Source organism: Kwoniella mangroviensis, chromosome 2, assembly GCF_000507465.2.
Source record: "Kwoniella mangroviensis CBS 8507 chromosome 2, whole genome shotgun sequence".
Classification (NCBI taxonomy): domain Eukaryota; kingdom Fungi; phylum Basidiomycota; class Tremellomycetes; order Tremellales; family Cryptococcaceae; genus Kwoniella; species Kwoniella mangrovensis.
Genome location: NC_088828.1, coordinates 1406657 through 1433303, shown reverse-complemented (window position 1 = coordinate 1433303; position 26647 = coordinate 1406657). Strand labels below are relative to the sequence as shown.

The window sequence follows — 26647 nt, the reverse complement described above, 5'->3', positions numbered from 1 at the left end:
GGCTCGGTCCACCCGGTTCGCGTAAAGTGTTCATCCTATCATACCATCCCATCCCATCCCCAACACTGCATCAAAGACAATATTTCACTCGTTTGCATCTTTCATCTGATTCCAAAAACGAAACAACAAGCAGATTCCAGTCCCAGCAATAGACAAGACACAGGTAAAGAAGCTTTTGGATTGCTTTTGACTCAGCAACAGTATCCAAGGCGTACCATCTCGACGCAATGTCGTTCCGTCCCCTCATCACCCTTCGTCCGCGGTCTTCAATCCCCATACCCCTTTCCACACAAAGACGATCCCTATCTACCTCTCTACCTCGGTATCGACCTTCATCATCGTCATCTTCATCATCTGGGATCGCAGCTACTGTATCGCAGACACTCGGATCACTCCAAGACAGCGTAAATGACCTAGCCGAGAAATTCAAGAATGCCGTTCAGCAGAGTCACAGTGAGCAGTATGAGGGTGTAGAGGAGAGGGGTCTGAGGATGTTGATCTTTGGTAAACCAGGTAGTGGAAAGGTGAGTCATATGACTCAACTTGATCATCCATCTCAAAGAGAAGGGCGGATGATGTAGCTGACTGACTGTTTGGTCAAAGGGAACATTAAGTGCTCGGTTTGTCATTCACCTTCTCATACGATTTTGGGGGTTCAAACTGATATACTTGATTGGTGGTATAGATTGGTCAAAGAGTATGACATAGCATTCGTATCTACCGGTGACGTTCTGAGGAAAGAGATAGCAGCAGGATCAGAAGTGGGTAAGAAGGCTGAAGCGGTCGTAGCTAGTGGTGGTTAGTCCATCTCTCTTCTGGCATCAATCATCATCTATTCGGCTGATCTCGTTTTGATCAGGTTTGGTATCCGATGAACTGATGTTGGAGATCGTCAAGACCGAGCTGGATAGATTACATGGTAGAGTGAGTATCACGACTAGCCTCAGACATCTTTGCTCGCTGATCCGACACAACCTGCGTTACTAGAGCTGGATAGTAGACGGTTTCCCACGTACTTTACACCAAGGCGAACTGTTGGATTCGGTGTTGAATCAAGAGGTATGTCAATTCACATACTACTCATGAGAGTCAAACGGTATTTGACAACGAGTTACGATTTGTACAGAATCGACCACTAAACATGATCGTCCACCTCAACGTCCCAGATTCAGTAATCATGGCTCGGATATCAGGTAGGTTCATCTGGTGATCTAGCACAACACTATCCTTAGATTGACGATGACCATCATACACAGCTCGATGGGTTCATCTGCCCTCTGGAAGAGTATACAACACCACTTACTCTGCGCCCAAAGTACCTGGTAAAGACGACATAACAGGTGAACCTCTGTCAAAAAGACCTGATGATACACCTGTACGCGTCATTTGATCACACAACGATTTTGCTATGCGGATGTTGACTGACTGATCTAAAATATCGACTGGTATCGTATCAAAACAGGAAACTTTCTCAAAGAGGTTACAAGCCTATTACGAATCAACCGCACCGTTGTTAGAGGTCAGTTTGTTCGGCTTGACCATAATCACCAGTCAACTTCGACATACTGACAATTTGATTTCCATCGTCGTTGTGGCAGTACTTCGCAAAGACATACCCTTCATCATTATTCTCGTTAAGTGGTTCATCTTCCGACGAGGTACTTATCGCTGCTGGCTTGAAGGCTCCTCCAGCCGCTGTTCAAGGGAAGGATCAACCTGAAACTGACTTTAAAACATTTTCTTCTACCCTCGACCCCAACTCCTCTACGGATACGAATGTGAATGAAATTGAACATACCAAAACGATGGCTGCGCTCGATCAGTTATGGCCTCAATTAACCAATTTGATCGAACCTTTCAATTTGAGAAGAGCAAAGAAGACTCTAACTAAGGATGGAAGGGAATTGACTGAAGATGAAGTGAAAGACATTAGGAAGGAAGCTGATGATCTGAAAGATCCAAATGAAATCGAAGTGAATGGCAAGAGGAAAGCTCATGTAGAGTAATGTAGGTTCAAATGCAATACAAGGTGAGAAAAAAGTGAGAGTAAACAAAACAACATAATTATCTTGTAAATAGATCATAGGATATCGTGCAATCCCAATGCCATGTATGGAGTGCAGTCATTGTAGATCCGATAATTGAGATCAAGCTGAATCGATGCATAAAAAACTAAATTAACAATTGACTACTGTATTCCTCCTTCCTGGCCTGAAGTATTCAAAATACTTGATCCTTTGTTTCGTTTTTTTCTGTTATTTGACTTGAGAAAAAATGTCCTATATGCAAAATATGATGGGTTTCGATTTTTTGGTACTATACACACACTCTTTAATTGGAATAAATTGAATTGAACCTTTGATTCCTCTTATACACTCTTCTTGATATCCCGAATACTTGAAACCTATGCGGAAAGCTTCGAGAAGAAATGGAAGAAATCGACGTTTGAAGCTTGCAGTGAGCATTCGTAGATATAATGTGAGCTGACCCAAGCAGACCAGATAGCTCGTTGGTACTACACCCGAAAACCATCAGCATTTATTCTTCATCCTCATCCTTTAGAATTGATGATCAGCTCACTTGCTCAGGTAGTCGCTGCATCAAAGTATCCAATCCGACTTTATCAACCAAAGTCCTCGGTATAGCTCTGGAGAGGACATTCTTCCTACTTGCGATGTTCTCATACAAGTCAGAAACTTCCAATTCATTTTGCAAGTCGTTGAGCGTCGAGGAGAGTTGATCCGAGATGACGGTTCGCGATTTGGTTCCCTTGTTTCGTAACCATTCTTTCGTTATGCAGGTGTATTCCGCTGCGGCATTCTCACAGATCTTAGATTGGATATCTCGAACATAACTTTGATCTATAGTGTTATAAACGGGTCACATGATCAGCAAAGGATTGTCGAATCGCACAAGCAGATCTGGGCAAAAACATCAATACTCACAGAATGGCGAAGATTTTCCTTCTTTGAAAACCATCAGATCCAAGTATTCTTCATCGTTCAATCCCAATCCAGCAAGCACCTCAAGTGATGAGGAAGTGACACCACCTTTGTTGGTCGAAGCATCCTTGAAATGAACGACACCTTTCTTCTCCATGAACAATCTCGCTTGTTGAGTAAAGAACAAGTTGGCACCTTCGACAATGTATTTGAAGTGAGGTTTACCTTCAGCGTCGATAAGATGGTTGACATTGGAGATGTTGACTGCTTCAGGTCGACCACCACATGGTACGAATAAATCGCATTTCACTCGGAAATGGAATTCGTTTCTGTACTGAGTTCCATCGGGGACGATCTCGCCGGCTATCAAGGAACACCCGTCGATTAGCAAGTGACCATGCAGGTATTCGTAAATGGAGGAGAGATAGCTCACAAGGCAATTTCAAATCCTTATCATCCACCAATACTCTATAACCATCAGGGCCGAATTTCGAAGGATCAAATTCGCCGATCATCTTTCTACCCTTTGCCAATCTGATCAACTCCTGTCTGTCTAAACCAGCAGGATCATAGATGATACCACTTCCATCGATGATTCCGACCGTCTTGTCTCTCGAAAGTAAGATCTCGTTTGAACCCAAATCACCGTCTGGTCCACCAGTCTGGAGTTTCGTCACGTCCTTCTCATTGAGTCCGTGGGCCTTGAGAACACCAAGGATGTATTGTCTCACAGACAAAGAAGTCATACCGTAGGTATCATGCGGGATACCGCCGAGTAACTCTGCAGATTTACCAGTGGTAAAAGATTTCCACCATGGAGCCTGTCTCGATCTGGCATGTTGGGCTGCCCAGTCCATCAGATCCGCAGTGTTCTCATCAGGTCCAAAGAAAAGGATCTCAGGATCCCGTCTTCCACTGACGTCCACAATCTTCCCTTTGATACCAGGTGTTTTACCGGGGATAAGCAAGTCGATGATTGAGTCGGCGTACTTTTCGAAACATTGCTTGTAGTTCGCACTGACATCGGGCAAGATCGTTCCCTTTGCACCACCTTCGGGAATGTCCTTGTTCTTCAGATTCTGTGTAGAAGATAAAGCATAGTTCTCATCGAACAAGGTTCTAACATTGGAATTGTAGTTCTCCTTACTTCTTGATCGGATGATTCGGATACCACCTCTGGCAACATCTCTGAATCGGACGTGGAATCCTCGGAAATCCGATCCGACAACGAAGAACATACCAAAGGGTTTCTTTGGGTATTCTACGTCAGGAAGGAAGTTGGGATCAAGTCGGAAGGAAAGAGCGACCTTGGTAGGTTGGTAAAAGTTGCACTTGAGAACGTGTTTGTTGAAAATGAGTAACGCCTCGAGAATTTGCACAGCGTGTTGGTTCGCAGCTGTCCTCCTGATCTTTTGGTACAACTGTTCGTCGGTAAGAGGTTGTTCGGTCTTGAGTCGCTGGAAAGAGAGGGTAGGAGTGAGTTGAGATGCTTCATCGGCTGCTGGGTAATGAACCATGGCGAAGTTGATGTAAAGCATTCGCACGAGATCAGGGTGGTTTTGGATAACCTCTTTGATACTATCTCTAGTGAAAGTCTCTTCTCTAAATCTAGTTTTGATCTTATTCAACACCTCGGCGTGGTCAGGATTAGACTCATCGAGAGCATTCTTCAACGCGAGGTAGGCTGAACCAAGTCGGTTACAGAAGTGTTGAGCGAAGATCCAACCGACATAAGCGTATGTGGCTTCCTGGACAGCGTGAGGACTGTCATCATCATCGGCAACGGAGAAGAAGGGGTTATCGGGAAGACAGTAAAGTAAAGAGGCTTCTCGGACGACTTGGTGGATGGAGTGTTCGATGGGAGGAGCTCTGGTGTTGGGAACAGGGTTGAGGTACATTGAGATGATGGTCACACCGTTCGAGAATTGCTCAACGTATTTTCGAGCAGAGTAAAGCCCGTAGAAATGGTAAAGGTCACTGAGAGCTGAGAAGAACTTCCTTGTACCTCCCATCCTAAAAGATGTGTCAGTGAATATTCCGAATATTTTAGATGTAAGTGCTCACTTGTAACCAATGACCAATCTTCTCTCTCTAGAATCTTCAACCTCGAACATCTCAATGACAGGTCCGTATCGTCTCTCCACTTCGTTCATGACATGTTGGTAGACCTCCAAGGTGTTCTCACTGGCCTTTTCGAGGAAAGCTGAATCTGAGACTGATCTAATTTCGGTGGTACCTTCAGCAGTCTTGACAGGTGCTGAAGTAGGGAAAGAACATCTGGAGACAAAGTAACATCTGAGTTGTTGGGAGATGGTCGAGGAGATAGCACCAGTCGATCGATAGGTTTCGAGTCGGTAAGCTTTCTCAGGGGAAGATTCGTCAAAGAAGAGAGAATCGATTCTGGTCAGGAGCACATGATACTATCAGTCTATGGCACTGGACCTACAGATTGAACGTCTAACTTACCTCTTCTCGACTGTACCACCGGGACCGTCCGCAACGGTCACACCAGCTTTCGAAGTGTGGATGAAGACCGCTCCTTCTCTTCCCTTCTCTTGACCCTCAGGTGTGATCTTCTCAAGGTCAATGACGAGTTTCTCGGGATCATGCTTAGTGTAAGCTAGCAATTTAGCAGAGAATAAAGCGAGGACGTGATCCGCAATAGTCTCTGGTTTTTCCCAAAGGAAGTAAGAGTTTTCAATACCTATACACACACAAACAGTCAGTGGTTGTTGATCAAAATCACGTCAAATCACATAGGAATGAGTGCTTACCGAGATGGTTGTAGAACCAATCCACTTCACCATGCACGAGTTCTTGAGGCATGAATCCACTCTCGGCGAGAATACGAGATACATTGGCTTGTTGGTCTGCCTTGGCTGGGAAAGGAGATGACTTGTAGCCACTGCGTGAAATATTCGTTGAGATTAGCGAGGTTCTCTTACAAATGAGAGTTTGCTGTAACTCACATCGTGTCCTTTCTAATCCTGTTACCTCCTGATTCCGAGCTTGCTCTAGAAGATCTTCCGGAAGCAGCACCGTTGATCAGGTTAGCTACTTGTTGAGGAAGTGGTGGCTGGAGCTGTGCCATCGCACATCATCCGGTCAGCAAATCTCGCTCCTAGCTGTCATAGTGCAGGAGGGATGTAAGTACTCACCGAGCCATTGGGCGTTCCAATTGGAGACGACATTATTGATTAAAATACAATATTTGGGTGTTGTTGTTGGTTTGGTTTAAGCTATTATCATATCACAGAGTCAGTTTGGGAATGGTTTCTATATATATAATCGCCCAGATGTCGAAATGTGGATTGTAGTAGCGAAGTTGCTTAAAGAGTAAGAAGATGAGAAGCGAGATAAAGTCAGAAGTCAAATGACGCGAAGTAAGAAAGAGGATGAGTTATCATAAACGGCGGCAATGCCGTCCCTTACTGATTGCTGTGTCAAAAGGTGTCAAGCATCCATCCAAAAGAAGCGAAAGATGAGGAAAAATCACATGATGAACCTCGAAGAAGAAGCAGGGCTTACACTTGGTAGTAAAGAAGCAAGGATCAAAGGCGAAGATCAAGATTGATTCAGGGGTGTGTGAAACCACTACTGTAGTGAGAAGTCGCGTAAAAGAAGTTGAATGGGGAAAAACAAAGTTTGGTTTGAATAAGTCGTGAGGATCTCAGCGGTAAGGTTCTACTATATATATGTGTAGGGGAGTCAAGGTAGATGGACAGATATGCGGAGTATGTAATTGAACGATATGGGATGTGGGATGTGGGATGTGGGATGTGGGATGTGAGATAAGGAAATTGTTTATCTATCCGTACTGAGAACGAGTCGATTTGCGTAAAAAGGATGAAACACCACTGCTAGAATCCATCTGTCATGATCAACAAACGAAAAGATTTCCAAAGGACCGCCTTGGTCTTTCACTCTCCGGGTTGTGAAATACCGAATCGATATCGATGGGGATGAGAGATAAGAAAATGAGAGAAGATACAACAGCACAACAAAGCAAAGCAGGCAAGGTCAAGGAGGCAGTCCTATCGGATAGGATAACAGGATGACAGTCACGAGTGATAACAAAGATGAATGGGAGGCTGGTACATAACGTCAAAGGATACTCTGACAGCAAGTCACCTGGTATCTTCAATGACAACCGGTCCGATAACGATCAACAAGACAAGACGATGGGGGAAGGAAGCATTCCACGTAGACAAAGACAAAGCCATAGACAGTGAGATTGTCACTCACCTAGGGGCTATATGAACGAGGCCATATGGCTTTGATCTTGACTTGGATATATGAGTCGATGGAATAGTGGGGAAAGAGTTTGGTGCCCCCGTTGAGCTATATATATATGATATCTCATGCATGAGAGTTGACTGACTGCTCAAACAAGCCTTTTCTGATCTGCTCAAAAGATTTCGAACTTTTCAGAGCAAAGGTCAAAGAAAATGACGAAATTCGAAATCATCGTTGTTTAGACGTCAACTATGCATAGTTCCCCCATACGGATGAACCCTGAGCTGATGACTATGCTACAGTGAAACGTGAACATGTCTGGACAACCCAGATATTCGAAATTGCTCATCATCTCGTTTAGATTTTGCATGCATCGGCTCGCTCAACGCTGTGTAGATATCAAACAACCCCACAACATGAGGATTGTTGTATGTCGTAATATTTCGGATCTGTGATGATGATCAATTTCGAACGGGGCGCATTGATTTCGAATCCTCTTCGGTATTGTCGGGTCAAGCTTATTTTATTTCGAAGAGAGCCTGCCTACCTCGCTTGGACTCATCGTGTCATGCTATAGAACGATGGAATGCGTATGTACTCGTACTCTGTACTGTACGACCTGTAAGCGCCTTGGGGTACTCAGTAGGGACGGTTTCATCTCCACATCACATGCCTGCTCGAGTCGATGCGACGTCTAGAATCAAGATCCTTTTGCTGGTATCCTTTACAGCGCTGCAACGCTGCATTTGCCAAGTACCCCTTCTCGAATAACGGCCATGCGCTGAGGCGTTTTTCAAGAGATGCGATCACGAGATGTTGCAATGTTGAATGCTTTGTTCTATGCGGGACTGCCGAAATATCATTTTGGTGCTTGGTCTGAAATTGTGTTTTCGAATATCATCGAAAGGTTGATCCGGGTTACCGGAAAGATTTGGAGGGAGGAGGATTAGAAGCAATCCACACTTGCCTACGGTGCATCTCATGTCATTACGTCCTCTGAGTCCAGACATGCTCGTTGCAGTCATTCGAAGAGGTTCATCATCATCGACATCGTTCACGATGGCGTATAAATGTGTCGAGGAGGTGATGATGTTGAATGTTGAATGTTGGAATGATGAGGAAACGCGGTGAGGACGATGTTGTTGTCGGGTATTGACCAAAAGCGGCAAAAGATCAAAATTCACCTCATTGTCTCCTCTATTCCACCGTTAATCTTAATCGACTATTACGCGATTCATATCTCGTCTCTCAGAGCTCGGTAGACTTTCAGCTGCTTATATCAAACATACATAAGGAATGCGTCAAATGGATGTTAAGTAGGATGGAATCGCTATCATGGGATTAGTGAGTCAAGCCCTGCCAAATCCTCTTTTCCCATATCTCATGACGAAATCCGTTTGCAAACATTGCGGTCTCAAGCTGAACGTATCTGTGCTTCTTCGACTTACAGCATACTCAAATACGTCCTACTAGGAGATTCAGCAACCGGCAAATCGTCGCTTTTGGTCCGATTGACGGACGATAGGTTCGACCTTACTGAACCTACCCTAGGAGTCGAATTTGGAAGTAGGATAATATCGGTTGGTGAAGAGGGTAAGAGGGTAAAGGTGCAGTGTGAGTAGTCATCATCCGGAAGAACTGTCTCCACTCAACCCGCCGACCGTAGAAACACAGAAAATGGTGAAAAAAGATGTGACGAGTTGATATGACTTGACATGAGATAGGATGGAATGCTAATACACGGAATTCTTGTGAAATTCCTAGGTTGGGATACAGCTGGGACGGAATCCTTTCGATCAATAACGAGAAGCTACTTTAGGGGTGCTGCTGGTGCTTTACTAGTGTACGATGTTACTAGGAGGGAGTGTGAGTGACCCGATTGCTCCTCTTCTACAATTCCCGTTTGTATCGTTTGTTGATATTGATTCGCAATTCCTTCGCAGCGTTCGATCATGTAACATCATGGCTCGAAGATCTACGTAAATACGCTGATGAGAATGTATCCATCATACGTGAGTCAATATACTGGTTCCAAACGATGCTTGAATGTGCTAATCTGATCATGGATATAGTGGTGGCAAACAAGATAGATCTCTGTACATCCACACCAGCACCACTTCCATCGATACAGTACGGACATCCCTTCCCTGCTCCCGATATCCCTCTAAATACCTCATCATCCCGATCACCCTCGCCTGCCCCTTCTCCCGATGTACCTCCTAGCACCACACAATCGAAAGATCTCAAATCACGGCAGGTGAGCAGTATGGAAGGGGCGTTATTCGCCAAACAGCATGGATTACTATATGTTGAAACCTCAGCCAAGGAGGGATGGGGTGTGACTGATGCGTTTGAATGGACTGCGAGGGAGGTGTTGGATAAGGTGAAGAAGGGGGAGATGGAGAGGAAAAAGGTGAGTAAAGCGTATCTTGCCTGAACCAAATCGTTACTATCGAATTTTGGTGGAATGTCTATGCCTGTAATGCGAATCAGAACGCTGACAATGAGATACCTCTACTTCTCAAATAGCCTGGAGGAGTGAAGTTGAATGAGACTCGACAGGACAACGGAGGGAGATGTTGTTAGCGTCGTTGTACATGCCAATTGTCAATCAACCGAACAGTGGAATCAGTAATGAGGAATCAGGATTTATAATATCTGTTAATCAAGTATAATCGCATGAGAAGAGAAATGTATTTCTTGTTGTACTTCAATCTATCCGGAAGGTCATCCATGATCAATGACGATACCGAGCGTTTCTCCTTGGTAGATGATCACCAGTCTTCGCGTACTTTCTCGTATATACTTTGGTACGAGTGAAGATTTAGTTCCTCATCTGATAGTCTTGTGTTGATCTCATCTATCTGCAAGAGCCATCTGCCATGTGTATGGATGGATGTAATCTTATTTAAATGTAAGTTGTCCTATCTCCGCATGTGCTTGCAGAACTGAGTGACATTCTGGATTCAGGGTCCAATCGACTGCGTATCACATAGCGTCATACTAGCGAAAAAATCTATTTTCCACTCGTACTTCCATCTATAGCTTGTTACAGCTTGGTTAGCTGCGGTGATGAGACGTATTCGCAGTCTGGATGCAAACAGAGAGATCATGAAACAAAGGTCATCTTGGACAGAACACGATGTCGATCATACTCATATCTAGCTGTGGATAATACAAGTCGCTGCAAAGTAAAGAAAGGACAGAATACTGTGATCTGCGGAAGTCGAGGTGAGTCCCTTTTTCATTCTTCTTATCTTCCGGAATCGAAAGGTCATTTTGGAAGATCATCGAGGATCGTTCTGTCTACATGGAGAGGATACGATAAGACAGGACGAGGATTAGTTCTTGCTTTGCCTCTCAAATGCACCCCGTTCAGAGTTTTATATACATGATCACGATTTCCTAAACTCATACCGAGTTCAATTCCGATTTCGTGTGTTTTCTTTTCTGTGGACTGCGACTGCGGAAGCTTCTATCGACAAGGTTGCGGTTCCTCCTTTTTTTTCTTGTTCCATTTTTGGAAGTCGGACGCTTGACTGCGAGTTCGCTATGGATTCTTGTGTTACTACGGGCAAAGCATGGAACGTGAATTGCTCAATGGACCTAGACTCGGTAGGAGCAGGACTGATTGTTTGCCTTTGAACAGGGCTACGATATCACCCAGAATCAACAGTATTGAACGACTACGACTCAGCAAGCTGAGTCTCTCATCTAGGATAAACGAACGAGTTCCTAGTAAAGCTATACAAAACATCAAAGCGATATATAGCCTTTCCGTCTATCATTCCAACACAAGATTCTATATATACATACTGTCATCAAGGTCACGACATACGGTACTGAATCATCAAAACCCTCATCAGCTTGCCCCATCTCATATCAAATCAGCCCACCTAGTCAAAGATGCCCTCTCCAACACCTAAACCGAAATTGCATATCCCCCTAGCCGAAAAGTCCTCTCCATTCTTCTCCAAACCCTACAACCCCTCACAATTATCGCCCATTCCAGATAACTCGCCAGAAACCAAATCGAACCTACCTTCTGAATCGCCACAGGATATTTCCGAAGGTGGAGATGTAGATTGCCAGACACCCCTTTTACCTCCGAGTCCAGGTAATTTAGAAAACGGTGGTATGGGTAGTTATCCATTCCCATCTTATCAGTATGGTGGATTGACCAGGTTGAAGATCGCTTTGAGAAAAGGTCTACCAAGCAGTCTGATAAGAAGAGGTTTACTCTTGTTATTGGTCCTGGTACTGATGGTCTTGGGTTTACATCATTCAGATGTGAGGGTGAGTTGCTAAATTCTATCTTGTAGAATGGCATGAGCTGATTGATGATTTGGTATGACGATCAAAACAGCAAATGGCACTCTCTTCTTCTTATTCCTCTGCGCGAATACCCAACTCTGACGATCTGTCGACAAATGACGATCTATCCAGACCTTACAAACCTAAAAGACCTTTCAAATACCCATTCAAGCTATCCACTCCGTCCGGAGTCAAACACAAGTCCATATATTCGAATGCCGCCTCCGAAGGTAAGAGGGAGATCGACATAGCTTCGGACCCTCTACCCGTCACTGCGAGTCTAAGACAAAGACTGGATGCATGGAGAGACGCTCCAGGTGGAAGAGGTGAGGTGGAAGGTGAAGTAGAACATGGTGGTTTCGTTCAATGGAATTTGGAGGTGAGTCATCACGAATCCTGTCCCCCGAACAGTGCTGATGCTGATTGCTTTTGGTTCGTAGCAATGCGATACGATCGATCAACAACACAACACTCACATGATCCAGCATTCCGCCAATATATGGGCATCAGTCAACCGAACTTCCCTTCATGACTATAGGATGGAATTGATAAATCACATGGAGGGAGTATTAGAATCGGGTGAACATGAGAATTACGGAGAAGGTAGAGGTATAGTAATGGTTGCTGGAAATGCCGATACTTTACAAAGAGTTAAATGGAGTTTGGGTATGTTGAGGAGTTATGGTAGTGAATTACCTGTACAAATTGTGAGTGTGGTCATTTTAGACATGGACTATACTGTTCTCCCTCTGGTGGTTCAAGGCAACAAAAATTGATGTCTAATTGTTTTGTAACGGGGTAGTATCATTTCCCAAGTGAACGACCTAATGACGATGATCCTATCCGAGACGAATTGAGAGAACTGGGTGCAGAACTGGTAGAAGCGCTAGGGCAGACCAGAGATGCAAAGAAGAATAAATCATATCATTTGAAAGCTCTTGCAGTTGTACAAAGTCCTTTCAGAGAAGTCTTATACCTTGTAAGTACCTCAAACAATCATCGTTGTTGGGTGAGCCTTACAGATCAATATTGTTCTTAGGACTCCGATTCGATACCCACACGTGATCCAGCATATATGTTCGATGCGCCCAATTACCAGCGATTGGGTATATGGGCGACCCCAGATTACTGGAAGACTTCCGCGAATAATCCCATCTGGTCAATCATCGGTGTGAAGTGCAGGAATGAATGGGAAATGGAAACTGGTCAGATGTTCGTTGATAAGAAATTACATCTCGACGTTTTCTTGTTGATCAAGTATATGTTGGAGAATCATGAGTTTGTGAGTGGCCTCTGGTCCGAAAGAAAGATATATCTGTCATTTCAATGATTGGTTGAGGTTTCGTTACTGACTTGTTTTTCTTGTTTGTATAGTGGTTCTACTTCTCTGATGGCGACAAAGATATATTCCGCTGGGCTCTCTTGGCATTACGAAAGCGATGGGCTGTTCCCGGACGATGGGTCGGAGCAGCCGCTTTACCATCCGGTACAGCTTCAGGCGACTTCTGCTCTCATACGATGCTTCAACACGATTCATGGGGCGAACCTCTATTCGTACATTACAATCTCCTCAAACAGATCCCTTCAGGTGTAGGTCGAGGATTCTCATGGGGTAGGACTAAACAATTACCTCTATTCAACACTTGGCCCGCTACACCCTCCACGGCGAGGTTGGACGAACCTTCTCGTAAACCTGCCGACGACAATAAACCCGGATTGGGCGATGTCGATTGTGATATGCTTGCGGATGCTCAGGAAGATGGTTCTGCCAGAGCGCCCGCAAAGGAGATGATCATGCGCAGAGCGGCCAGAGAGAGAGGTGTCAAAGTCAAATATCATGGTGGATGGATATCTGCTTTGTGGTGAGTAATTTTGAGCCCTTCTAGTCCCTTCGGGCCATCGAGTATGAGAAAGAACGGAACCTAACTTTCTCTCTCATTCAACCCGCAGTATCGACCTGGAATATATCGATCCGAGACCTGAAGACCGTAAAGAAGCAGATGCCGAAAGAAAAGCGATCTTAGAAGCACAAAACCCGTCGTCGGATGATACACCTAAATCGGAAGGGTCGGAGGAAGAAGAGTTTGTCGGTACAATTTACCCAGATTGGGAGCAGAGTCCTATAGAAGTGGTACAGTGGAGAGATGATGTTAATCTGGTGGATTTCGAGAGGAAGATATATGATTTGGGATTCAAACCTAGTGGACCTGGATTCTAAGGGATGATCATAACAATCATAGCAATATCGTCAATGATTAGCAAAAAGAGATAGATGAGATACAACCAAATTTTCCAAAGGGATAGATAACAGAGCTGGCCTCGATTATTTTCTTCCATTCCCAATGTATCATTACTATCACCTTTACACATATATGCAGTACTGTATGTTGTCTTTATACTTTGGTTCTTATAGATACAATAGGACGGATGTAACGATGAAGAATGAAATTGCATATACGAATGAATATCTATGATTTGTGTATATATCTATATACCACCGATGGTGATGAGCTAAATCAATACCAGAACATAGTCAGCAAAAGATAATCAATACTGGGTGCACTAGGGATAGACAATGAATTGTGGGGGTGGACAAGTCCACAAACTCACCTTTTCAATTTGGAACTCATTAATGCCACCTGGTCCTCCTTCTCTTCCAAACCCAGACTGTTTGACACCTCCGAATGGAATACAAGCCTGGGCAATCACACCGGTATTGACACCTACCATACCAACTTCCAACCTCTCGGCTACTCTATTAGATCTGGCAAGATCCTTTGTGAAGAAGTATCCCGCTAGACCAACTTCCGAAGAATTCGCTCGGTTGACCACATCATCTTCATCGTCAAATTTGAAAAGGGGAGCTAAAGGTCCGAAAGTCTCCTCTGAAGCTACGTAACATTCTTTCGGTACGTCCACCAACACAGTAGGTTGGAAGAAACATGATTCTCCTTCTGCATTTTCACTTTTAATTCTTGATCCACCAACTAATACTTTAGCTCCTTTTGATACGGCATCTTGAACGTGTCTTTCGACTTTTTCTACTCCTCTGACATTCACCAATGGACCGATGAGAACCCCTTCATCCATACCATTTCCTACCTTTAGCTCTTTGACCTTCTCAGCGAGCAAAGAAGCGAATTCATTGTATATTTTGGAGTGAACGAAGATTCGATTCTGCCCAAGAAGAAAATCACAGACACCATGCCAATCAGATATTTGTAATTTACTGTACGTTTGGGTATTCTAATACTCACGGCACAAACGCATGTTTGACCCGCAGCTCGGAATTTGGAGGCGATCACACCTTTAACGGCAGTTTCCAGGTCCGCATCGTCAAAGATGATAAAGCTAGATATGACCAACGCAGTGTCAACTAAAAGAGCTCGATTGCGATATATTTATATATTGTATTCGATACTCACGCTGCATTACCACCCAATTCAAAGGATAGTTTCTTCAAAGTTGAGCTACTCTGCTTCATGAGTAATCTACCCACTGAGGTCGAACCTGTGAACGAGATCTTCGATACTTTGGGGCTACAATAGTGTTGATCCCCATGATCAGCCCGGATCACTTTGTATCCGGTATGAGTTCACTCACTTTTCACATAATTCCAAACCTGCTGCAGCCTCCTTCTCTCCTTTGTCCATGACTACCACATTGACCACTCCAGCGGGTATACCGATCCTCTCACACAAGACGGCCATAGCCAAAGCTGAGAGGGGAGTCTCGGCAGGTGCTTTAATGACTACTGTACATCCTGCTGAGAGGGCAGGAGCCATCTTTCGAGTGATCATGGCGTTGGGGAAGTTCCTACGACCCATGACACTTTCATTAACAAGCTGAAATTCCGACAACAGGTGGGGGAATGAACATACCAAGGAGTGATCAGACCACATACTCCTATGGGTTGCTTGATGACAATATTTCTCGTACCAGGATATGGACTAGGGATAGTCTGACCATATGTCCTAAGCACATCACCGAAATCAGCATATGTCCCTCGTAGCGATCATCTGTTTACTGCTACCTACCTCAATCCCTCAGCAGCATTCCATTGCATGAACGAAGCGCCATATGCGATTTCTCCTTTAGCTTCCGCCAATGGTTTACCATTTTCCACACAGAGGATCGTGCCGAGATCATTGACATGTTGTTCCATCAACGCATGTAGTTTGAGCAAGTAAGCAGATCGCTGGTAAGCTGTCAGAGCTGACCATGAAGGTAAAGCAGCTTTGGCTGCATCCTATATCACGACAGACATCCAATCAGCAAAGATGTATCCGAATGAGAGAGAGGTGGATCTGAGCCTACAATGGCTTCTGCAACTTGAGTTCTAGGCATATGGGGCATATCAGCGAGCTTAGCTCCTGTAGCTGGGTTGGTCAAGGGGAAGGTTGCCCCATCTGATGCCGATACCCATTGTCCGTTGATGTACCCTTGCGAACGGAACAAGTCTGAGTCGGACAGTAAAACCTACGCACGGTAGGGTCAGTGACAGCTAGAAGATGGAGAGGAAGGTGAGCTTACAGCGAGGTCTTGAGTCTGGGACATTGTGACTATGGCGATAAGTGAAAGTTTGGTGATTGTCTCCAGAAGGTGCAGATGCACTAGTATGAGAGTGACTTTGAATTCTTCTTAGAAGTCGACGAGCAGGTGAATAGCTAGGTAGCTGGACAGCTAGGCAAACGAAATTTCGGAAATCCATTCCAGTTACAATGCGCTATACTACGTCAAGTTACCGGAATTTCGGATGGAAACGATCTTTGCCTCACACAACTTTGCCGACGCTTCTTCGCATACGACACATTAGCCGAAGGTACTCCGGTATGGGTTTATTTGGTTCGGATTGACATCTGGGCCGAAATCCGATAGTCACCAGGTCCTTCACCCCGCTTGACTTGGAAGAGAGGTGCTGTATCCTGTTCACCATAGACAGACCGAAGTAGCTGGTATACTTTCGATAGGCTTCCAGGTGCACCCACTGAAAATACAAGTTTTCTGGAGTCCAGCTCTTGTTTGACATACCAAGTATCTCAACTGAACAACCTCAGAAGTGCGAACATAATGTCAACTCGTCAACACAACATCGCCGTCATCGCTGGAGATGGTGAGCACGAGCTATCCCCAATCACTCTTCATTCTTGCCTTGCTGAGGACAGATTACTCTAGGTATCGGTATCGAAGTTACTGCTTCTACCTTGGAGGTTCTTCGAGCAGTCCAAAAGAAAGTAGGGGGCTTTGAGCTGAAATTTGATGAACTCGATTACGGAAGTGAGTCAACATCAACAAAATCTTCCTTGATCTATTACATTAGAAATGTTTGGGCACCATGAGACTGATATGTGTGATGACTCAGGTGCTCGATACAAAGCCCAAGGATCATATACTCCTGAAGGATGGCTGGAACATCTAACAAAATCCGATGCTATCTTCTTTGGTGCTGTTGGTGATCCAGAAGTCCCGGATCATATATCATTATGGGATTTGATCTTACCCATGAGACAAAAATTCCAACAATACGTCAACGTGAGACCTTCAGCCATCTTACCTGGTATCCCACCAAGGATCACGAATGCCCAACCAGGTGACCTGGATTGGGTGATCGTACGAGAAAACACTGAAGGTTAGTGTTGTATATTCAAGCCTCAACATAGCATATCATATTCATTGGATCGAAGAAGCTGGAAAAATAGCTAACTTACAACAATGGATGATAGGGGAATATGCAGGTCAAGGTGGTCGAACTCACGCTGGTACAGAATGGGAAACAGCAACGGAAGTAGCTGTGTTTACTCGAAAAGGTGTGGAGAGAGTTATGAGATTTGCATTTGAGACGGCTCAGAAGAGACCAAGAAAATTATTGACAGTCGTCAGTAAGAGTAACGCGCAGGTAAGTTCATCAAACATTCCCTTCTTTCAAGATCTCTTCATATGCTCATACCTTATGGCGATGTCAGCGATACGGTCTGGTTCTCTGGGATGAGGTCGCAGAAATTGTCTCTAAAGACTTCCCCGATGTCAAATGGGATAAAATGCTTGTAAGTACAATCCTTCATTTCCAATATGTGCTACTGGCCTATGTTGACATTACACGTCATAGGTGGACGCAATGACCGTCCGGATGGTCACCAAGCCAAAAACACTCGATACTATCGTCACCACCAACCTCCACGGAGAGTAAGTTCGCTTGACTTCACTCTCTCACCAGCTGTGCGGTGATACAGCTAACATCTTCCCGTAGCATTCTATCGGACTTGGCAGCGGGAGTATCCGGATCAATCGGTATCGCCCATTCCTCATCTCTTGATCCTACTCGTAAATCCCCATCACTCTTCGAGCCAGTCCACGGGGCTGCTTTCGACATCATGGGTAAGAACCTTGCCAACCCAATTGCAGCTATTATGTCTGCTGCCGAGATGTTGAGGTGGTTGGGTGAAGAAAAAGCTGCTGAGATCATCGAGAAAGCTTGTGAGACCAGTATTGCAAAAGGTCAAACTACAGGTGATTTGGGTGGGAAGTTGAAGACTGACGAGGTGACCGATGTGGTAATCAAGCTCATCGAGGGTCAATAATTATGTATACTCTACGGTCCCAATGCATACCTTAATCTAATAGCCTTGTACAGTATACGTGGTGAAGAAACACAGCGTGCGAGATACAGAACGATGATCAATCAGACTGATATTGTAACTTTATAAAAACTGGTACAAGCAAACAGAGACTGACCTCACTCGGTATGCGCCATGCCTTGGGAGATGTAATTCAGTTTGGAACATTGATCGTAAGTGAGGCTGATTGACTCTATGTTATGATTGCATGCAAACTGTATACTGATATATGTGGTACAAATCACTGAACCTATTTCTTTCCCCATTTCTCCACGATACCTTTACCCAAAGAGACAAGGTCGGGGGTGACGAGGTCGGCGGTACCGAAGATCGATTCACATGGATCCAGCTCGTAAGTGGTGGTGTAAGCAGTGAGGAAACCTGCTGATTTGGCAGCGGCGATATCCCAAGCGTGCGAAGCTATGATGAGACATTAACAGATATCAGCACGGCTTTTTCTAACCTTTTTGTCCAGCACACATGGGTCTGCTCAATACTCACCAGCGAAGACAGAAACTTCTCCAGGTTGATCAGACCCAGCTTTCTCCCTTGCGAACTTGTAAACTGCTGGTTCAGGTTTACCAGCTTTGACCATATCGGCGGACAATACATGATCTAATGGCATTTCGACACCGGCATGATCGAAGTAACCTTTCACTCGGTCAACATTGGCATCGGAACAACACCAAACTTCGAATCCACCCTCTCGGAGAGTCTGCATCATCTCTTTCAATCCTGGTCGGGGTTTGAGTTTCTTGTACTCCTCTCTGATGTATTCTATATCTTCAGCGGTGAAGAAGCCCTCCAAGTCCTCAGCGGGTATACCAGCCTGGAAAAGTACTCTGGTAAGGGTGTTGGACAAGATTTCGAAGAAGGGCTTGTACTGTTTGATCTGCGATAGGTAGGAGTAATCTCGCTCGGTACCGCACACCCAGGCGTAGAAGAGGAGTTTGGTGGGGATGCCGTATTTGGCCAGCTTGTGGCCTAATCGAGCTTGGAGAGCTTCCGCCCCATTATCATAGGAGACTGTAGGTGTGTGGGAACCGGGTGGAAATGATTGATGGGAGTTCAGGAGGATGATTCACGAACGGATTGGAGTCGACGAGAAGTGAAGGGCGAATCAGGTAGGAAGAGATTGTCAGGGATTGTCAGTGACCGTACTTCCCACGGTTGACAAACGCTGTTTCATTCTCAACTTACAGCAAGTTCCGACAACGTCAACTACGAGATGACTTTTATCAGCGTTACTCCATGTAACATGGACACAGTATCACTCACAAACAACAGAAGGCATGATGAATCGTTTTGTTCTGATAGGTACGGGTCTCAGAGTATACGGCTTAAGGGATACCAGCAGGTATTTTCAAGTACGTAGGAATATACGCAAAGGTGATGAAATGAATATCAAAGTGATTTATTGACTTATCTTGGAAATGTGGATGTCGAGGTGAATCACATGAGTGTGACTTTGGTCGGTCCGATAATGGAGATGACCGATGCTTCGGCTAAAAAAAAAACAGGATCAGGCTCTCATTTGGAATCGATGGTTCCTTGCGACGGTTGATCCTTGATCCGCGCTTAGGCCCTCTGTCGCACAGGGCGTTACACCCCTCAGACCCTGAGCCAATCAAGAGGCCAAGAAACAGGAATCGCATCGACTTAGCCTTACTCCTCTTCGCCCTCTCCACAAGATCAGCCATGCTTATCGGATACCTTCAGGCGCTTCAAGTCCAGCGTTGACTTGTCTTGCCGACGCAAAAAGTCATCACCAATTGGAAGTCTCCATTGCTCTTCGGGTAGAATGATCATGTCAAGGTTGCCGCATGCCTCCTCGGTATAACCGAAGTATTGAGATACTGTCAGAATGTTGAGAAGAGTGTGTCCAGCTGCAAGTTGAAGATAGAAAACTCTGAATTGACTTTCAATACTGAAGATCCATCTCATACAATCACATCCTCGAAATCAGCCAAAATGCCTTCTGTAGCTACCACCTCGGAAATTCCACTTCTTCCTTCGGCTTCAAAGTCTTTGCCTTTGACCACCTCGACTCAAGGTCTTCAAGGTATCGCTGACAAACACATCACCAAAGGTCTCGGTAGACTACGTAATCATGTCTTCAAGGAGGGTAAGGGTTTAAGAGTCCTCACAACTGTCAGTCATATCTGAGTCTAGAGTATGTATGACATGTGTCTGACGAGGTCGTCCTACAGGAAAACCAAAGACTGCTCGACTTCACTTCCGGTATTGGAGTGACCTCCCTCGGTCATGCTCACCCAGATGTCACTGCTGCTATCATCGCCCAAGCCCAATCCATCATCCACGTACAATGCGCTATCGGTCTATCTGAACCTTACGTCCAACTTGTCGAATCGTTGCTCACCATGATGCCCGATCCAAGTCTGGACAGCTTCTTCTTCTGGAACTCAGGTTCAGAAGCTATCGAAGCTGCTATCAAAGTCGCTAGAACCAAAACTAGGAGAAACAATATTGTTGTGATGCAAGGTGGTTACCACGGTAAGTCGACCATCCTTTGAACTCTACTGTTTATACTGACCAGTTTACAGGTCGAACTTCCGGTGCTGCCGCTTTGACTCGATCGAAAACCTCTTTCTTCAAGGGTACCGGACCGCTCATGGTGAGTACGATTTTCTTGTTTTTACTTACCACATCCCATTTCCCTGACCACAGTGCATATCTAGCCGTGCGTGTACACCACTCCGTTCCCATACTGGCACGCTATGGGATTACCCAAAGAGACCCCTGAAGAAGTCCTTGTCGAACAAGCTATATTGGGTATCGAGAATTTGCTTCAACAGCAAACCGCTCCTGAGGACACAGCAGCAATCTTCTTGGAGCCTGTCATCGGCGAAGGTGGATACGTACCAACTCCTCCAGCATATACTCAACACCTTCGACAACTCTGTGACAAACACGGTATAATGCTTGTAGTAGATGAGATTCAAACTGGTTTCTGCAGGACTGGAAAGACATTCGCCATCGAACATTCAGGTGTGAGACCTGATTTGATGGTCTTCGCAAAAGGTTTTGCCAATGGTATGCCAATTTCTGGTATCGTAACTCGAAGCGAGATCATGAGTGCTATGCAGCCTGGTTCTTTGGTGAGCTTCCATCCACCAACCATACATGATTGAACAAGAGCTGAGATGCAAGGATGCTTGGTTTAGGGTGGTACATACTCTGGTAACGTCGTTGCATGCGCTGCTGCTCTCGCTACTACTCGATTTATGAGAACCCACGATATACTAGGCCATGTCAACGCTAGATCAGAACAAATCTTCAAGGGTCTCAGGGAGATCCAAGCGGATACCGAAAATGGAGGATGGATGATCGAAGAAGTCAGAGGTCAAGGTGTAAGTGTGCTATTCTTAGTCGTGTGTATTGGCGTTTGCCCGATGCTGATATTCTGATTGATTGTAGTTGATGATCGCCATCGAATTTAAAGACCCCAAATCCAAACTTACCGGAAAACACTCCAGAGGTGACATCACCCTTCCAGGAAATCTCAACACACTGGTACAAAACGCATGTTACGATAGGGGTCTTCTGGTGTTGACCACCAGTATCTACCCTGTATTGAGATTGATCCCAGCCTTGATCTTGAGTGAAGATGAGGTTGATGAGATGTTGAATACCATGAAGGAGGCTGTCAAGGAGGTCGCTAAAGCAGTAGAGGGCAAATAGATGGGTCATTACATTGGTCGTTTTTTGGTATTTCCGGTAGCTTTGTTCCTTATGCATCATCTGCAAACGTATCCGTCGCATGACAACGGTGTAAGATACCAGTATATGGCACCCTAAGAACAATCGAGTTTGCGCCATCACTGTGATCACGATAGTATAGCAAATCCACGGCAGTTTTAATCTTGAGCTCGAGGCTCGATTTATAAGCTCAATTCTTATGCAAGTCATCATTCACAGAGAATCTCACCACGTGTTGACAGAAGCGAAAACCATTGAATGCATACCATATATATCTATGTTATTGATGTTCCATATGAAATTGTACAACTACTATGAATCTCTCATGTATTTAAACTACAACTTGGCTCTTACGGCTTTACCAGCCATGACAGCTTCATCCGAATTTTGCAATGATCCCTTCGTCTTATCTCCGTTCATCATATTCTGAATCAGATTGACTCTCGAGGTATATCGTTCTTGCGTCAACCAGTATGGCTGGGGTAAAGAATCTTCGAAAGCCTTTTGGGCTGTTGAGGTGATGAATCCGTTCTTGATTCTCGAGATCACTAGCGAAGATATCGCGGCGGTACATCCTGGGATTCGAGGCATACCTGCGATACCTCGTCAGCCAGTGTTTCACGATGCGACATTCAGGAGATGTGTTTGTATGAATGTGTGTGGGTGTGTTTGTGTGTGGGTGGACCCGCAGCTTGCGCGGGAGGTGAGATACAGTAGACCTACCATGTCCTGTGAAACCGGCACACACAAACACTCCGGGTTTGTCCGGTACTTCACCAACATATGGGAGGAGATCGGAAGAGTATCCCAAAACTGTAGATTATTAGCTATATTGTTTTTCGCTTGAATAAGAGTTCCACTTACTACCCGACCATACCCTATCCACATTTCCATGTTCGTTACCATTCCAACCAACGAAGTACTTCTTCATGAACCCTTCGAAGTATTCCTTCGCACCGGGCATATACTGATCATCTTGTTTGTTGTTGTACCACTGCGATAGATCACCCAAGAAACGACTCTTGGCTCCTCCCAGAATTATACTTCTATCTCCCACTCCTGGGATCCTACCTCTACCTTGTCGGGGAATCATATAATCCACATCTCCTGCTCCATGCCTGAAACCATAACTGTACTTGATTGGACCTGGGTGAGCACCATGCGAGTGCGAGGGGGCGGGAGTGATCGAACATGCTGTACCTCGTACAGGGAAGATAAGCTCCTTGAATTCGGGGAGGAAGCCTGAAGTGTATGCGTTGGAGGCTACTATGACTTGAGAAGTAGTGATGGATCCTCTGGGCGTCACTACTTCCCATTGACCTGAGTAGACCTCGGATTTTTTCATGGACAATACGGGAGTATGCGTTTGGAGATTCAAGCCTTTGTTGATGGCGATATGTATCACTGTATTTGTAACACACACATCAGTCGGAGCTGCATTGTGGAAGAAAGTATCGTTAAGCAGGACTCACATGAAGTCGCAAGCTTATAAGGCCATAGGTGTCCAGCGGGATAACTGGCACCAAAATGACCTCCTTTAATACCAGTCAACAGTTCCAGTTCTTTTGGATCACCAACACTTCGGATATCTTGACCGGCGACGTCCCTGGGGAACGCAGCTCTCCTGGCTTCGTAATCTTTCTTAGCTGCCGCACCATCTTCTGGCTTGAAACACACATCGAATGCTCGAGTGACATGCATATCGCAATCGATATCTTCTTTCTGAACAAGATCGGCATATTGTTTCAGTGCGGCTGCTTCGAATGTGAGAAGGTGGTTGGCAACTTTCTGACCGTGCTTAGCGGCTTCGGCTCGGAATCCGATAAATGGAATGGGTTTGCAGTGACCACCTACAAACTGATCACATGAGCTCCTTATCATGGGCGATAATCGCGAAAAGCAAGGAGAAACTAACCATTTCTTGCTGTTGCTCCACTGCACACTTCATCCGCCTCGAGCATCACCACATTGATTCGTCTCCCCAACTTGTCCGCCTCATTATACAGATGATAAGCTATCAAAGCACCTGTCAGGCCTGATCCTACGATCACCACATCGGCATTTCGAGGTAGTTCAGCCGTCGTCCTGGCATTTTGAAGTACTGGATCTCTCTCTGAAAGCCAGAACGACTCTAATCGATTTTTGACGGGTAACAAGGGGTTGTTCTTCTCTTCAGACATTTTGTTGACAAATTTGTGTTGCTAAGGACAGTCAAAGTAAAGATTGTACTTTGAAGTAAGTCAGGTACTGCAGAAGGGAAGGTAGTTAGTTATGTTATCGGGTTACACCGAGCATATAACGTTAACTTTCCCAATTAACCAATTAATCGACGAAAGTGGGACTTAACCCGACCATAGGATCGACTACTTGGGGTTTTTTCCCGAAATTAACCCCCAAACGCGTAGACATGAATCCTTATTGGCAATTCATACCACTTTCAATTTTGCCGTCGCCTCTGCGTCTCAAGTATTACGAGAGTTTCGCTAGTGAGCTAACGTCGGTTAATTCTTGTGGATATTCGATTGGTCACCTGACTTTATCTCTTAGGGATCTCGATCTGGCGAGTAAGGGCACCGGGTTTCATGCGTTCGTTATCTCCCAATTGGACGAGTCATGGGTATATGAAGGAGACCGTTTATTCATCGATGAATTATTCTTCCCTTTCTTATCCAACAAATCACGCTCAACGCTCAAGCTAAGGAAGACAAGTGATCAACCTTATCTCATAATGGCGACATACGAAGAAGACCGAAAGTCCATAGTGGCAGAGGTACCTGCCCAAGCCCATTTACCTGGTATGGACGCTACTACCGAAGTACAAGTCGTACCCACCCCTGCCGCTGCGAAATCAAGATGGGATTCCATTTACCGAAGCTCCCTCTTCCAGATCTGTGTCGTATCGGCCTTGGCCTTCTGTGGACCAGCCATGGCAGATGCTATCTCTGGTCTTGGTGGAGGTGGTAAGTCACTTGGTGAGACTGCCTGTGGGATTAATGAGGTGCTGACTATAATGACGCGGTTGCCCAGGTCAAGCTACCCCATACACAGTCAGTAAGTTGGAAACTTCACCACTTGCCTTGAAACTCGGATTCCAAGCTGATTTTCGGTCCGATTAGACGCCGCACAATGTGCCTCGTACTGCGCTGTGGCCGTGATCTCCCTTCTGGGTGGTCCTTTGGCTTCTCGAATGGGTATCAAGTTGATGTTGATCGTTGGTGCTTCTACCTTCGCTATCAATGGATCTGGTGAGTTGCTCGCCCTATACACTCTCCTTGTGTGGGCATAGACATGGAATCTGGCTGACCTTGTCCTCTAGCGTACTACGTCAACAGTAAATACGGCGTACAATGGTACTTGATTTTCGGACGATTTCTTTACGGTGCCGGTTTCGGATTCTGGTATGTCGCCGAAGCAGCTATCATCCTGTCCTATCCTGAAGAAGGACGAAGAGGAAAGTGAGTACATTAATACTTTCTCCATATATAGAGGACCCACCGCTGATAATTCGAATAGGTACCTCGCCATTTGGGTCGGTGCACGAAACCTTGGTCAACTTGTTGGAGGTTCAATCTCCCTCGCTCGAAATGCCAAAGCCGCCGCTGCGGGTGCTATCGCCACTTCGACCTACCTCATTTTCGTAGCTATCGAAGCTGTTGGTTTCCCAATTTCATTCTTGATCTCACCTCCTCACAAGGTCAGACGATCCGACGGTGTACCAATCTTACTCGCTGCTAAACAACCTTGGAAGACTGAATTCCTCTTACTTTGGCAATGTCTCATGTCCAAACAAATGCTTTTGCTTGCCCCTATTGGTTTCTATTCTTACTTCTACGGCGGAGTGCTCAGTACCTACTTGACCAACTACTTCACCGTCCGAGCCAGAGCATTGTCAAGTTTCATTGTTCCCTCTGGAATCATCGTCTTCACTTCGATCTTCGGTAGATTCTTCTTGGACAATCGAAGATGGAGTCAACGACTTAGAGCTCAAATTGGTTTCGCGGTATTCATGATTCCCTCCATGGCTTGTTTCGCGTGGTTGATCGTGAACCAAACCAAGTTTATGAAAATGTCAAAAGCGCCAAAATACGATTGGAACTCTTCTGGATGGGCTAACGCTTATATCCCTTTTTACATTATGCAAATTTGTGGATACCTCTGTCAAACTGTAAGTCTACATTACATGCTGTCGCAAGCGTATAAGGGGGGATCGAGCTGACTAAAGGCCGTTTGAATAGTACATTTATTGGTTGATCTCATGTTTCACCGCGGATGTTCAAGGCAATGCTCGAACGGGAGGTGTCTTCAGATGTGTTGAGGCTGTCGGTCAAGCTGTATCATACGGTATCAACTCGAACGTCAAAACCAAGATGATCCCTCTGTAAGTCAATATATATATATATATATATATATTGGTCTACGTCGTTGTGTACTCAAAATTGACGTGTCTGTGCGTATCTCTAGTGCTATCAACTTTGGTCTTGCTGGGTTCTGTATCCCATTCACCATTGCGATCATCCAGAAAGTCCCAACTTGGAGAGAGGACGCTGCGAACAGACCGATCGATTACGATCAAGAGGAAGGTGGAAAGAATCATGAGTTGAGAGGTTAAGCAATTTGCTCGAAGCCTCGATGAGGGGACATAAGTACACGCATATCTATTATATATCTCGGTTAGGGCGTATTGAATATCTTGTAGGTAACATAGATGGATTAGTTAGAGTGATTCGGACTGGGTCTTTCTTTGTAGTTTGAACGTGCAATGCATCCGGATTGTAACTTGATCGGGGTTAGCATCATAAGGAGGTTTTTCTAATCGGGGAT

The 26647-nt window shown here is 45.1% G+C and overlaps 10 protein-coding genes across 10 annotated transcripts; 6 read left to right on the top strand and 4 right to left on the bottom strand.

The window, feature by feature from the left end:
- Positions 1-227: 227 nt before the first annotated feature.
- Positions 228-2006, top strand: I203_107398 (uncharacterized protein; the record flags this gene model as incomplete). Its single annotated transcript, XM_019145480.1, has 9 exons — positions 228-524; positions 604-620; positions 686-798; positions 860-924; positions 988-1059; positions 1127-1193; positions 1257-1375; positions 1463-1519; positions 1599-2006. The coding sequence occupies 9 exons, from the start codon at positions 228-230 to the stop codon at positions 2004-2006; spliced, it is 1215 nt and encodes a 404-aa protein (XP_019005299.1).
- A 398-nt stretch (positions 2007-2404) lies between these two features.
- On the bottom strand, positions 2405-6133 carry I203_107397 (uncharacterized protein; the record flags this gene model as incomplete). Its single annotated transcript, XM_019145479.2, has 9 exons — positions 2405-2515; positions 2581-2861; positions 2946-3305; positions 3376-4955; positions 5007-5342; positions 5409-5646; positions 5717-5847; positions 5912-6024; positions 6101-6133. The coding sequence occupies 9 exons, from the start codon at positions 6131-6133 to the stop codon at positions 2405-2407; spliced, it is 3183 nt and encodes a 1060-aa protein (XP_019005298.2).
- A 2366-nt stretch (positions 6134-8499) lies between these two features.
- I203_107396 (uncharacterized protein) lies at positions 8500-9764 on the top strand (the record flags this gene model as incomplete). The annotated part of the gene is made up of 6 exons (XM_019145478.2): positions 8500-8522; positions 8629-8792; positions 8943-9044; positions 9122-9190; positions 9251-9591; positions 9708-9764. 6 exons carry the CDS (start codon positions 8500-8502, stop codon positions 9762-9764), a joined length of 756 nt encoding a protein of 251 aa, XP_019005297.2.
- A 1320-nt stretch (positions 9765-11084) lies between these two features.
- Positions 11085-13710, top strand: I203_107395 (uncharacterized protein; the record flags this gene model as incomplete). Its single annotated transcript, XM_019145477.1, has 7 exons — positions 11085-11474; positions 11545-11871; positions 11933-12199; positions 12295-12471; positions 12532-12774; positions 12867-13354; positions 13443-13710. 7 exons carry the CDS (start codon positions 11085-11087, stop codon positions 13708-13710), a joined length of 2160 nt encoding a protein of 719 aa, XP_019005296.1.
- A 269-nt stretch (positions 13711-13979) lies between these two features.
- On the bottom strand, positions 13980-16049 carry I203_107394 (uncharacterized protein; the record flags this gene model as incomplete). The annotated part of the gene is made up of 9 exons (XM_019145476.1): positions 13980-14003; positions 14103-14669; positions 14750-14843; positions 14918-15031; positions 15096-15308; positions 15374-15466; positions 15530-15741; positions 15810-15971; positions 16026-16049. The coding sequence occupies 9 exons, from the start codon at positions 16047-16049 to the stop codon at positions 13980-13982; spliced, it is 1503 nt and encodes a 500-aa protein (XP_019005295.1).
- A 513-nt stretch (positions 16050-16562) lies between these two features.
- On the top strand, positions 16563-18070 carry I203_107393 (tartrate dehydrogenase; the record flags this gene model as incomplete). Its single annotated transcript, XM_019145475.1, has 7 exons — positions 16563-16605; positions 16668-16769; positions 16855-17121; positions 17216-17388; positions 17456-17536; positions 17599-17675; positions 17740-18070. The coding sequence occupies 7 exons, from the start codon at positions 16563-16565 to the stop codon at positions 18068-18070; spliced, it is 1074 nt and encodes a 357-aa protein (XP_019005294.1).
- Positions 18071-18356: 286 nt separating this feature from the next.
- On the bottom strand, positions 18357-19400 carry I203_107392 (haloacid dehalogenase, type II; the record flags this gene model as incomplete). The annotated part of the gene is made up of 4 exons (XM_019145474.1): positions 18357-18526; positions 18608-19132; positions 19307-19327; positions 19385-19400. The coding sequence occupies 4 exons, from the start codon at positions 19398-19400 to the stop codon at positions 18357-18359; spliced, it is 732 nt and encodes a 243-aa protein (XP_019005293.1).
- Positions 19401-20077: 677 nt separating this feature from the next.
- On the top strand, positions 20078-21808 carry I203_107391 (4-aminobutyrate transaminase; the record flags this gene model as incomplete). Its single annotated transcript, XM_019145473.1, has 6 exons — positions 20078-20257; positions 20317-20620; positions 20671-20741; positions 20806-21225; positions 21292-21477; positions 21545-21808. 6 exons carry the CDS (start codon positions 20078-20080, stop codon positions 21806-21808), a joined length of 1425 nt encoding a protein of 474 aa, XP_019005292.1.
- Positions 21809-22162: 354 nt separating this feature from the next.
- I203_107390 (uncharacterized protein) lies at positions 22163-24006 on the bottom strand (the record flags this gene model as incomplete). Its single annotated transcript, XM_019145472.1, has 5 exons — positions 22163-22419; positions 22550-22639; positions 22691-23230; positions 23299-23676; positions 23742-24006. The coding sequence occupies 5 exons, from the start codon at positions 24004-24006 to the stop codon at positions 22163-22165; spliced, it is 1530 nt and encodes a 509-aa protein (XP_019005291.1).
- Positions 24007-24554: 548 nt separating this feature from the next.
- I203_107389 (uncharacterized protein) lies at positions 24555-26435 on the top strand (the record flags this gene model as incomplete). The annotated part of the gene is made up of 7 exons (XM_019145471.1): positions 24555-24786; positions 24854-24877; positions 24943-25071; positions 25143-25281; positions 25340-25991; positions 26062-26204; positions 26288-26435. The coding sequence occupies 7 exons, from the start codon at positions 24555-24557 to the stop codon at positions 26433-26435; spliced, it is 1467 nt and encodes a 488-aa protein (XP_019005290.1).
- Positions 26436-26647: the final 212 nt, after the last annotated feature.